At 36.1% G+C, this 13,117-nt stretch overlaps 1 protein-coding gene across 1 annotated transcript in view; it reads right to left on the bottom strand.

The window, feature by feature from the left end:
* Positions 1-4,136: 4,136 nt before the first annotated feature.
* LOC119776951 (receptor activity-modifying protein 3-like) overlaps positions 4,137-13,117 on the bottom strand; it is a 43,838-nt gene continuing 34,857 nt past the window's right edge. Inside the window, exon 4 of the mRNA XM_038275613.1 lies at positions 4,137-6,528. Coding sequence (XP_038131541.1) covers positions 6,273-6,528 — 256 coding nt within the window. The 3' untranslated portion in view covers positions 4,137-6,272. The remainder of the gene's footprint in view (positions 6,529-13,117) is intronic.

Raw genomic sequence — 13,117 nt, 5'->3', positions numbered from 1 at the left:
CAGAAGTGTCAAGTGACAAAGTATAAATACTTCATTACTGTACTTAAGTACACTTTTTAGGTATCTATACTTTACTCCATTACTTATTTCTCTTCCTACTTCTGACTCCTACTCATTACATTTTCACACAAGTATCTGTACTTTCTATTCCTTACATTTTTAAAACAAACGTTACTCGTTACTCTTGGCTTCAGCTTAATGTTTATAAATATTTATGTCACTTCATGTGTGCCATCTAATGCAGATCATTGGCGCCATCTACATCTAGTGAAAACTAGTGTAATTGGATGAGTCATATAACGCAAACACTTATTGGTTAGCTAAAGGAAATCATCAGAAGAAAGCAGGTGTTCTTCAAACTGCAAACATGAATTGTCTATGCCATGCTACAACGTCGGATTCAGAAAAAGATGTTGAAATGTCTGAAAGGTCGGACACAGGCGAGAGCGTATCGGGAGATGGAGACCAACAAGACCTCCCTCATCTTTGGCCCTATCTCAAAGAATTTTTCGAAATAGTCGAAAAATTTAACTTTCAATTGATATAGTGGCAACTGGCTGTGTTTTTTTTAAAGGTTACTTTATACTTTAAGTAGTTTTTGGAGCACATACTTTTTCACTTTTACTTGAGTAAAGAGGTCAAGTTAAAACTTTAACTTTTACCAGTGTTTTTAAACTGCAGTATCTAGGGATGCACGATATTGGGATTTTGGCCGATATCCGATATGCCGATATTTCAAAACTCATGTAGCCGATAACCGATACAGATACTGATGTTAAAGCTGGATAAAAATAAGTAGTCATTGAAAATAGCAGTTTTGTTATCCATTTCTGACACTTTGAAAAATAATATACTCAAATATATTTTCATATGCTGATATCAAATTGATTTTTAAAAACGCGGTATCGATCTATTTTACTTTCAAAATCTCGTGAAATTTCATTGTTCTGTTACAAACTTTTTTAGATTTTGTTAGTAAAAAAGATCGATACCGCGTCAATATATCAACATATAAAAAAAATGGCAAAATTTTGTGAATTTTCGGGGGATTTCGTAGCATAATGATGACATATAGAAATATTTCATTAGTAAAAGAGATTGATATGGTGTTTTTAAATGGCAATATGTCAGCATATGAAGATATTGTGATATTTTAATTTATCAATGTTTTTTCCCTCGTCTTAAGAAGTTTTTAAGTCTGTAAAAAAGAAGTTTTTGAGGAAGAGGAAGAAGTAGTATTGTTTTTTTTTATAGACTTTAGAAACTCAGAAGCTGATCAAATATCGGGTTAAATATCGGTGGGGTGGCCGATTTCCGATATTCAGCTTTAAGGCCGATACCGATAGGGGGCCGATTATATCGTGCATCCTTAGCAGTATCTATACTTCTACTTAAGTAACAAATGTGTGTACAGTACCTTTGACACCACTGCAAGGTTGTAACACAAAGCACACCAGAACAATTTGTGCTTTTGTAACCTCAAGGAGACGTATGCCCTTTCAGCTGCTCGCTTAGGAATCGCCAAAGCAAAGCATTAAAACATAGACTTATAACTAAAGAAATATGCAATAAATAAAAGGTACTAAGATAGACAAACACACGGACAGAAAGACAGAAAATGTTTAAATCAAAGCATATTAACTAAAAGAAATTGCCCGTTCAAAGTTTTATATGTAAATCTGTTAGATAACGTGTCAAAAACCCGACAAGAAAACGTGTAATAAATGTATAAATACTGTAGCAAAGCACTGAGATTGCTCTGTGTGATCCATAGGAAATAAACATCTTTAGTAATGGCGGAACCTCTGCTGGTTTTATTCACATTTGCTCCAACCTGTGATGTTGTCTCCTTATTTTATTCATGCTGATATGACAAATTCATCCCATCAAAGAAGTCATTTGAACCATTTCATATAACCTCAGTTCTTTTAATTGTGGACACATAAAGCTGCCGGACACATTCTTGAAAGTAATGTTGCTACACCTGGAGGTATGTGTGTTGTTATGACATGAGAAATTTAATTTCATGCTTCTATGACAAAGTAGAGATTGGATAGATCAGACAGTGGATGTGTCAGAAGCTTGAGGTAATAGAGACAGTATTTTAGGCCTGGTCTCTGGTTCACTGGGCAATTTTTGAATCCTGTGACAGCAGTGACACATGGTGAATTGGAACCGCATGGACAGCTCTGATTTGAGTTCAGCCAGAAAGTAAATAACTCATATCAGACCCTTAAATGAAAAAATCAACCCTCCTCTTTAGAAACAAAAAAGTTGTCCTTTAGTAAGGGAGTGTTACCTACACTTAAATGGAAAGAGTGGGTCCTTGGCATCCTCACTATATAAAATCTTTTTAATATGATGATATACTGTAAGCCATTTATTGACAAATTGAACCAAAGCAGATCAAGTGCCAAACCAAATACTTACAGTTGTTACCCATTTTTACTAATAACTTATCTTATTCCTGGACATTATATTTTCTATCTCAAGAAACAAAACTCATATTTGTTTAAAATATGAATCAGCATGCAATATTTGAAAAAGAAATGGCCTTTTGCTGCTCTTACAAATAAGTAATCTCTAGCTTTGGATGAAAACTAAAAGGAGACAATTGAGACATGAGACGTTACAACATGACTTAATTTATTTATTTCAAAATGAAATGAGACATGTTTTTTTCTCCTATACGACTCCTTCCCGGTTCCTCCTCCACCTACTTCTTTCATGTGATTCTAAAACTAGACCCCAAACACTATGTTCCATTTTTTTCAGTTCAAATTGTTTCATGCAAGCTGTTTGAAGGCAAATTAAGTTAGTGGACCTCATACATTATATAGTGAATGTGGAGAGACTTATCAAAAAGCAAAAGGTCACTAATAGCAGATTTACAAACATTAAGTGTATACAAGATATAAATAGATATCACATCCCAAAAGTTACATCAAAAATTTTATTAATTTTAAATTTACCACATCAGCCAATGATTACAAGCAACATCTAAGTTTAAATACTATTATTGAGAAGTTTTGCCTTCCATTAGTTTCATATTTAAGATGTGTACAAGACATTTATTAAAGTTGACTTTTGGGGAAGTTCTTCCAAACTCAAACAAAAATGCCTTTGTGTCACTTAATTAGCTTAAGGTGGTTCTTTTATTTGAGAAATGTCCATAAATATGACATGAATAGAATATCGGAACGGAGGGAGAAATTATGGCTAATGCTACAATATTCTGAATGCTTTACTTTTTCACTGTTTAAATAAAAAGTCAAATTCCACACAGTCTATGTCAGTCTACGGAGAAATGGTGATGCAAATTTAGATATTAACAACATCAAATTCAGAGCTCTTGAGCATGGCTAATACAGGACTAGGCTAAAATACAAGGGTAAAAGCAAATGTAATAAGCTTTACTGTTATGTTTTGAGATTAGGTAGTTTTTTCATCTTCACTTTTTTTTGCAAATGGTTTAGATACAAACCAAACAAAAAATGTCTTCTTTGCAAAAAAGACTTGTTAATGTGAACAGGACCCATGAGGCAAAGAGTCTGATCTTTAAAACATGTTCGAATTTGATAGCATTCGCAAAGCTGGTACTGGTTTACTAACCAGGTGAAAAATCAATACAGGGAGTCTGAAATATGTCAAGCAGTCAATGCAAAACTTTTAGAAAGTTTCCCTTCATCAATAGGCAAAAATTTGTTTCTTTTACAGTTAACCTGCTGCTCACCCTGAGAGTAGATTATGGTATTTCCTTATTAAGGTCCAAACCAGTTTTGCACCAGTTACCCAATGCATTCTTTGTAGATCACCCACAACACACCCATTTTCTTTTCCCCCAAGTAATTTAGCGCTCCTTATTTGGAATCTTTGAAGATCAGGTTCAAAGTTTGGCTTGTTTGTTTCATCGGTGGCTAAATATTCTTACCTGGGTCATCATGCCTTATCAAAATCTAATGACAAAGAAACGAACATTCTGCTTTATGATTTATCAGATGTGCAGATCCATTTTACATAAAGGAGTTTCTAAATAAAAAAATGGCTCCAAACATTTGTGAAACAGAGTGATTCTAAGCTAAAACAAATAAAGAAAACTGAATTGTCTTAACTACATTTCATTAGAAGATAATAAAAAATTGTTGGTAACATAAATAGTTGAATTTCTGGTCAAAAGGCATGGTTGTCATTAACTTAAAACCCAACATCACCAACCTGGTCATAAAAAAGGAGGCTACAGTATTCGCAGCCATACCTCGGTTGGACACATATCAAGGTTCAACCTCTTAGTAACCAAATGGCTGTTTGTAAGTGTAAAATCCAACGTAGTTTATATTAGTAAAGTAGGCTAGCTCTGAGCAAATTCTAGTAAAATACAACTATAATAGCTTGTCTTCTAGCAGGGAGGAGGGTATGTATCAAAAAGTAAATTATAGACATTAAATCTAAAATCTATGCCATACTTTGTCTTAGAAGCTCTAAAAAACATTTATAAAACTGCTGAGGAAGCAATTCTTCTTTCCAAGAACAACAGTTCCGACCTGTATTTATATAGTGCTTTATAAAGTGTGGAGAATCCCAAAGCTTTTTATACTACATTCACCCTCTCATCCTTACATTCACAAGCTAATAGTGGTGTTTTACATTGTAGCCACAGCTACCCTGGGGCAGACTAACAGAAGTGAGGCTTTCATTCAATCAGCGTCACCATGATCCCTGACCAGCTGACAACCGTAACAGTAGAGCTTAATCCCCTGCATATTATGCTGACTTTATGATAATAAAATGACTCTGTTGAAAGCTTTGGGAATGCATGATCTTAATCTAGATGTATGTTCCAAATATCCCACAGTCAAAGACATGTAAATAGACCTCTTTGAAGAAAAGTGATGATGCATGAGTCATGGAGGAAGCATGAATCTAAAAATGCTCAGGAAGTCCAATTAACCCTTGCTTGTTCTTGTGCTAAACAAAAAGTGTCCATTTCCTTCTATTTGGAGTAACAGTGAGAAACCAACAAAGATACAGTAGACTGCACAGACAGATATAGACCTCTACAGATAACTCATCTTTGTGAGGACTAGTATATTAACAGCAATATCTTATAAGTTACACTGCTACAAAACCGACTTTTGGGGATCAGTCCAACTGGAAATTCAAGTCTCCAAACATATAAATCCGAGTGTTTCCTTGTCTTTGTAAAGTTTATTCTTTCCAGTGGTGAAGATCCATTCAGTCATTTAGCAAGACAAAACATTACATTCCTTGAAACAGTATAAGTTCCAACTTTGGCTTCCTTCCATACAGTGTGGGGATAAAATATTTAAATACAGCTTCCTCTGTGACTTGGATTTCCCATCAGTGTGGAGGTCAGTCACTGAAGTGGTGAATACTTTGGCCTTCAGCAGTGAGACAGCGCTCCGGCAGGAATCTCACAGGTCAAAAGTCTGTATCCAATAGATTTCAGGAATGCTTTACATAATTATCCTCCAGGGAAAATCAACCCAGCAAGTGAAGACCAATTACACAACCCACATCCTTGGCATCTCTAAGGGGTAGATGATTTAAAATCCCAATGTTGAAAGCCGTGTGGCTTTTAGCTTAGTAGAAAGACAAAGGAAAAATAACAGTCAGAATAGCTAAAAAATAAATTCTACTTAATACATCTGATTTTGTTTAGTCTTTACAAGCGGGTACAGAAGTTTTAAGGAATTGTTTTTTGAGGGACAAGTTTCAGCCCCTTTATAAGAGAGAAAATGTACATATTTTCAAGTCAAGTCAAATCTCATTTAATTGTGAGTCAAAGTAAAGTGAAGATGAAGGTCAAAGTATCATCTTCCCACATTAGAGATACAGTATAGTCTCCATAAAAACAAAATAATTCAGATAGGTTGTGAATTCCAATCCTTGACTTGTACTCTGTGTAATATTACCAGGAAAAATTAAACATTGGTCCACACTTCAATAACTCAATAAGATTTATGATCTAATACCTACTAGCTTACCCTGATTACACAGGATAAAACTGCTTCATGAGACTTAAGTCCTAGACCTTAAAGCCCTGAGTCATTCAACAGGTCTAAGTCTCAAGATTATTATTTATGCAACCCAAGAGACTCTGTCTGCTGTTGTTATTTCTTATAAAAGAAGAAGGTTGTTTATTGTATTTTAAATGGGGCCATCAAACCAAAATAATTTACAATATAAAGTTAATGAAGAGGTTTGAGCCTTAGTTTCAGTCTCTCTCTCTCTGTATCCTTCATTTTCATGTCCTATGCCAGGAGATCACTCCTTTTGCTGCACCAGACCACCAGAGCAATCATGGCCAAAGTGAGGAAAACCGGTATGAGAATGAGAATGGTGAGCGTGTCGTCCGGTGGGTCCCCCCATTTCACGCCCTCCGTGGTGCAATTGGAAAAAAAGTGCTTGTGAATGCGGATGATGTAGCTCTCTACCAGCGGGTTGGGCCAGTAGCAGTCGACATTGTGGGACTTTGTCTCTGTGCAGAGGGTGAAGATGTGATACTCACTGTGGAGAAAGCCAAAAAAAGGTTATTAGAAAAGACAAAAGCACATAATTTAAGTGTAAGAGTGACATTATGCAGAGATACATTGGTTGAGACAAACTAAATGTGATAGACAAACTCCCATTTAAACCGTACTGTTGTTTGGCTAGAAATAACCTAATGCTACGTTCAGACCGGACGCTGCAAAAGCAGCAAAATCGCGTCTGCTGCTTCATTTTTGCTGCTTGTACCAGTTAGTTCTGACGCGCGGCTGAAGCAGCTTTGCTGCTCTTGCTTCGTGGTGTGATCAGTGGGAATAAAGTAGTTTTAATATGTTTTTAAGTGAGAAAATACACCTGAAAACGTAATCAGTGCAGTCAGTTCATCCAGATTACAATCCTGCCTCCCAATGTTATTTCTGTCGGAGCCGCTCAGACCCCCACATACCAGCGGTGCGCCGACAGAAGGAAGCCCTTCAACAGTAGCCTCTGGACGGGTCGCCTCCTCGCGGTTTACCGCGGCGGCTGGTAGGTGTTTTTCATCTAAATAATCCGATCTGCAGGCACTAGAATAATAAAAGCCAACATATTCTGCCGGCAGATGTATATATTTTAAGTTAATTATGCGTTAATAAACTGTTTAAGAGGAGTAATCAGAGCGGTCTGTGTCATCAGCGCTGTGTCTCTCTCCCAGCCAGCTCCCAGATCAGCTTCTCTGATTGGTTGACGCGGCGCGTCGAGCAGCAAAAATTAAATTTTTCCATCTCGAGCAGCAACGCGTTTGCGGCGCGTCACGCGCGTCAGATGCCAAAACGCGCCCGACGCGCTGCTTCAGCTGCTCAGACGCGCTGCGCTTGCTGCTCGAAACGCGCCGCGGGACCTTTTGCTGCGCCTTGACGCGCGTCAACCATTGACTTTGCATGTAAACTCGCTGCTTCTGTCGCGCCAGCTGCCCCCGGTGTGAACGCAGCATAAGCCTTTAGGATTTGGTTAGTAATCCATCATTGTTACCAAGGATATACAGCTATTTAATCTCTTTTTTAGACCAGTAGCTTCCTCTTCTGCAACGTTACTCAGAGATGCCCTGAGGCGAGGAGCTCAGCTTTGATTAATTACATCTAGGAATTCCTAATCCTTCTTTCTCTGGTCTGAATTCTTTATCCTGAAAGTACAACTTTTTTTCTCATATAACCCAGGAGCCACTGTTTTTCCAGGTGAAAACTGAGTAGTAGCCTTAGAGCCAAAGTTTAGGATAAAACCTCTTGTCTCCATCTTTGGATCAGAGTAAAGCTAGAGGCGGGGAGATACAGGTGCTGGTCATAAAATTAGAATATCATGAAAAAGTAGATTGATTTCAGTAATTCCATTTAAAAAGTGAAACTTGTATATTATATTCATACATTACATACAAACTCATATATTTCAGATGTTTATTTTGTTTAATTTTGATGATTACAAATGACAACAAATGAAAATCTCAAATTCATCATATCAGAAAATTAGAATATTACTGAAGACCAATAAAAACAAAGGATTTATAGAAATGTTGGCCAACTGAAAAGTATGAACATGAAAAGTATGAGCATGTACAGCACTCAGTATTTAGTTGGGCCTCCTTTGGCCTGTATTACTGCAGCAATGCGGCGTGGCATGGAGTCGATCAGTCTGTGGCACTGCTCAGGTGTTATGATAGCCCAGGTTGCTCTAATAGTGGCTTTTAGCTCTTCTGAATTGTTGGGTCTGGTGTATTGCATCTTCTTCTTCACAATACCCCATAGATTTTCTATGGGGTTAAGGTCAGGAGAGTTTGCTGGCCAATTAAGAACAGGGATACCATGGTCCTTCAACCAGGTACTGGTAGCTTTGGCACTGTGTGCAGGTGCCAAGTCCTGTTGGAAAATGAAATCTGCATCTCCAAAAAGTTGGTCAGCTGCAGGAAGCATGAAGTGCTCTAAAACTTCCTGGTATGTGGCTGCGTTGACCCTGGACCTCAGAAAACACAATGGACCAACACCAGCAGATGACATGGCACCCCAAACCATCACTGACTGTGGAAACTTTACACTGGACTTCAAGCAACGTGGATGAAGTGCCCCTCTTCTTTTCCTCCAGACTCTGGGACCTTGATTTCCAAAGGAAATGCAAAATTTACTTTCATCAGAGAACATGACTTTGGACCACTCACCAGCAGTCCAGTCCTGTTTCTCTTTAGCCCAGGCAAGACGCTTCTGACGCTGTCTGTGGTTCAAGAGTGGCTTGACACAAGGAATGCGACAGCAGAAACCTATGTCTTTCATACGTCTGTGTGTGGTGGTTCTTGAAGCACTCACTCCAGCTGCAGTCCACTCTTTGTGAATCTCCCCCACATTTTTGAATGGGTTTTGTTTCACAATCCTCTCCAGGGTGCGGTTATCTCTCTTGCTTGTACACTTTTTTCGACCACATCTTTTCCTTCCCTTCGCCTCTCTATTAATGTGCTTGGACACTGAGCTCTGTGAACAGCCAGCCTCTTTAGCGATGACCTTTTGTGTCTTGCCCTCCTTGTGCAAGGTGTCGATGGTCGTCTTTTGGACAACTGTCAAGTCAGCAGTCTTCCCCATGATTGTGTAGCCTATAGAACTAGACTGAAAGACCATTTAAAGGCTTTTGCAGGTGGTTTGAGTTAATTAGCTGATTAGAGTGTGGCACCAGGGGCCATCAATTTTGAACCTTTTCACAATATTCTAATTTTCTGATATGATGAATTTGAGATTTTCATTTGTTGTCATTTGTAATCATCAAAATTAAACAAAATAAACATCTGAAATATATGACTTTGTATGTAATGTATGAATATAATATACAAGTTTCACTTTTTAAATGGAATTACTGAAATCAATCTACTTTTTCATGATATTCTAATTTTATGACCAGCACCTGTATCTATAAAGCTTTGCTTTCTCTCAGGTGTTGTATCAGAAGCTAGAACAAACTTTGGCAAAGACTCTGCATTGTATTTCTTTAGGGTTTCCAGAAATTCATGGTTAAAAGGTATATATATATATATATATATATATATATATAAATATATATAAATATATATATATATATATATATATATATATATATATATATATATATATATATATATATATATATATATATATATATATATATAAAAATTCAGTATTTTCAGTTTTTTAAATCTGTAAGATTGTGTTGCCCTAAAATACCCATAGAGATGGCCAGGATGTCAGGTACAGCGTTGAAAGCCTCACTGAGTATAAAATGCTGCAAATGCTGTGTTAGCAAATTCCCCTTTTGCTTGAGCTCATTGATTGCCATTCCATTCACCTAAACTGTTTATGAGGTATGTTTTGAGCCTCACTGCTCTTTTTAACCCGTTTCTCTCCCCTCTCCACAGTGACCAAGGCTTTCAGAGGGTCTATCCGTGCATTAATATTCTTCCTGCTTTTTGCAAAAGGTCCTAGATAAAGTCAGCAGGGGACTATTTGTTTTATATTATTTCATAATTTTTAACAACACACAAAGGCATGGAAAAATTGCTAATTGCTGAAGTTATGGTGGATTCAGACCAAATGAGTTCTGGGTATCATGGAATCTGATTTACTAGTAGGGGTAATTAGTGGAATGTGTGATGCGATACAATACATGTCACGATACTTGGGTCATGATAAGATATTATGACAAAGTGCAATATCGCTATATATTGTGATATTTTACCCAGCTATCGAAATGAATGGTATAGAAAAAAAAAAAAGTTCTGTATATGTGCATCAGAATCTATGTTGTTTAGGGTTTGAGTCAGTACATGTGTTCTACTTACTGCCTCAACTACAGAAATGGTGCAGATAGCCTTCACTCAAACTGTATTACACCTCTTTTTTAAGAATCAAATCTCTTCTGGAGTCTCAACTTATTATGACCTATATTTGATATTATTTTAAGTTTCTTTCACGACCTAAAGTAGCCAAAAGTAGAAACGATCTCAGTCCTGAAGGAAAGTACTACGTTCTAAGACAGAGTGAGCTCTGCCATTTGAGAAGGTCAATAAAGAAAATATAAAATATTCTTGGCAACTCTGGGTGGATCAGCAGTTCAGTATTTTTTTATTTGCATTCACATAGTAAATGTTTTTGAACTGTCATCCAAACAACAGCCTGAAACAAGAAATATTAATCTCCCTCCATATAATCATAAAGTGTGAAATAACATTGCTGGGTGGAATCACCACATAGTAACTCAAAAAGAAAAATCTATTTATGTAATTAAGACCTTATTCAACTATGGAAAAAAATAATTCAAAACTTTTATTAAAGTTAATAATCTTTAACAGACATATCTTAAATATGGATATATATATCTAGTCACATATGAAAGCCTTTATTTTTGAAAGTTGTATTAATATTCAGCAAACCACAAGTAAGGATTGATCCACAAATTAGTATTTATGAGATTTATTTCATTTTGACTTTCTTTCTCACTGTTGGTGAGATAAGCTTGGAACATCATGCAGCCCTTTTTAATTCAGTTGCCAAACTCACCCAGAGCCATAGCTCTGTTGAACCTTCCATCCCACCTGCTCTTAGCAGTAATGATTTTATGGGATTCTTTATAAATAAGATTGATTTTGTCAAAAATAAGATCATAGCCACCCCTCTACAGTAAATATGATTGGTTTATCTCTGGAAGGTGAGGCAGCATCTGAGGTAACCATAGAGTCTGAACAGGGTTTGGACTGTTTTTGTCTACTTGAGCCTTCAGAGTTAGCAAAACTATTATTATCATGCAAACCTTCAACATGTACATTAGATCTAATTAAGTTATTTAGGGAAGTATTCCCTCTATTTCCACCTCCATTTTAGATGTGATTAATCTATCCATATTAAAAGGACATTTAAGAAATAATAAATTAATTAATACATTTGTGATAAAATAAAAAATAAATGTGAAAAAAAAATTGAGAAAAAGTAGTTTCGTCAAAATATAATTTATTTTCTGCTGAATGAATGTTCTCAAACTAAAAGGTAGATTAGGCGCGAGATTACACAACATATATATATATATATATATATATATATATATATATATATATATATATATATATATATATATTTATATATTTCACAAACAAATTGATTGGGAAATGTGTTTTGACCAAATCCTTTAATAAGTAAATTATGAAGTTCTTTAGCTGACCTTAATATTGCACACTGACAGCTAATGATAATTTGTTATGTGGTAATAAAGGGAAAGTACTTTAGCACAAAAATATCAAATCTACCTTAAAAAATATGAGTAACCTATCATCAAACCAAATCTTTTTATTTCCCGCCTCAGTGGTTCTCCTTTAAGCTATGAGGCAGTATAAGTCCTGAGCAAATCCTTTCAGGCAGTCAAAAGCCTCCAGAGTCTGTCAGGTGGTGATGGACATCTGCATGTAGGGTGAGATGCAAAACAAAGCCCACACAAACCCTTAAAGCGCCTGACAGGAGTTTACTGTTGAGTAAGACAAATGTTGGATCCGAAGCCTGATTTACAAAGATAACATCTCTATAATTACGCAAAGCTGCAACTGATTTTATAAATGTTCTTTCAGTTTGTAAATACCACACTAATAGAAAAAAAGAAGCTATGACCTGAAGTCAGAGAGTAATTACATTGACTGAGACATTAGACTGATGTCCTCTATATGACCTAAAAATGTAACTCTGACATCAACCTTTGACCACTGCTTTCATAGAACCAGAAACTCATTTCTGTCTGTGGTTCAATACATGTTTATTCTTGATTAAATTTAGCGGTATTACAACTAGAACCTCACATTCTGGAGACGTATGCGTGACCTTTAAGATCCTTGATATAAGCTATCAGTGTCATGTTTGTATTTTGCTGAGGGCCCAAATTAAGGATGGCTTAAGTATGGTGTAAAACCTGAACCAATTTGCCTGGAATGGACAGGAAAACACAGAGCGTAAACAACAGAGAATACTGTAGGACATGGAATAACTGAACCAAGGAGTATCTGTACTGTGGACTTTTATTTATGGATGCTACTTATCTGGATGAATTACCAGATGGGGAACAGCTAATAAAGACCAAAACAATGAGGCAATGAGGTTTAACGCTATCAAATTGCAAAAATGGTCTAAAAATTTGTAAAGATGTGTAATAAGGGTATTAATACTTAATTTGAGAAGGTAAATAAGATTATCTGCCAATCGCATGAGTATTTTTTACCCTTGGAATAAGATAATTTAGGCATTATGCAATTCAATTAAGACTGTACAGTTTATTTTCTTATGTTAAATGTAAATTGCCTTATTTAATGGGCAAAGAGTATCACTTACTTACTTAATTAAAGAAAAAAATCACTTATTTTAAGAGAAAAGTTACTTATTTAGATTTCAGTTTTTTTTGCAGTGCATATAAAAACAGTAATAAAATAAAACATCCTGAGATCAATATGTGGCTAAAAATCCTAAAAGAGATTTTTTTGCCGAGCAGCTGCAAGTCATTTCCAAGATCATAGCATAAACCCTATGACCCAATGCTTGTCCATTTTTTCTTACAGTCTCCCAGCAACAGGCCTATATAGACAATATACAGCTGT

Source organism: Cyprinodon tularosa, unplaced genomic scaffold, assembly GCF_016077235.1.
Source record: "Cyprinodon tularosa strain WSP-4 unplaced genomic scaffold, ASM1607723v1 ctg97, whole genome shotgun sequence".
In the NCBI taxonomy this organism is placed as follows: domain Eukaryota; kingdom Metazoa; phylum Chordata; class Actinopteri; order Cyprinodontiformes; family Cyprinodontidae; genus Cyprinodon; species Cyprinodon tularosa.
The sequence above is the reverse complement of the archived record's forward strand: the minus strand, read 5'-3'. Positions and strand labels throughout refer to the sequence as shown.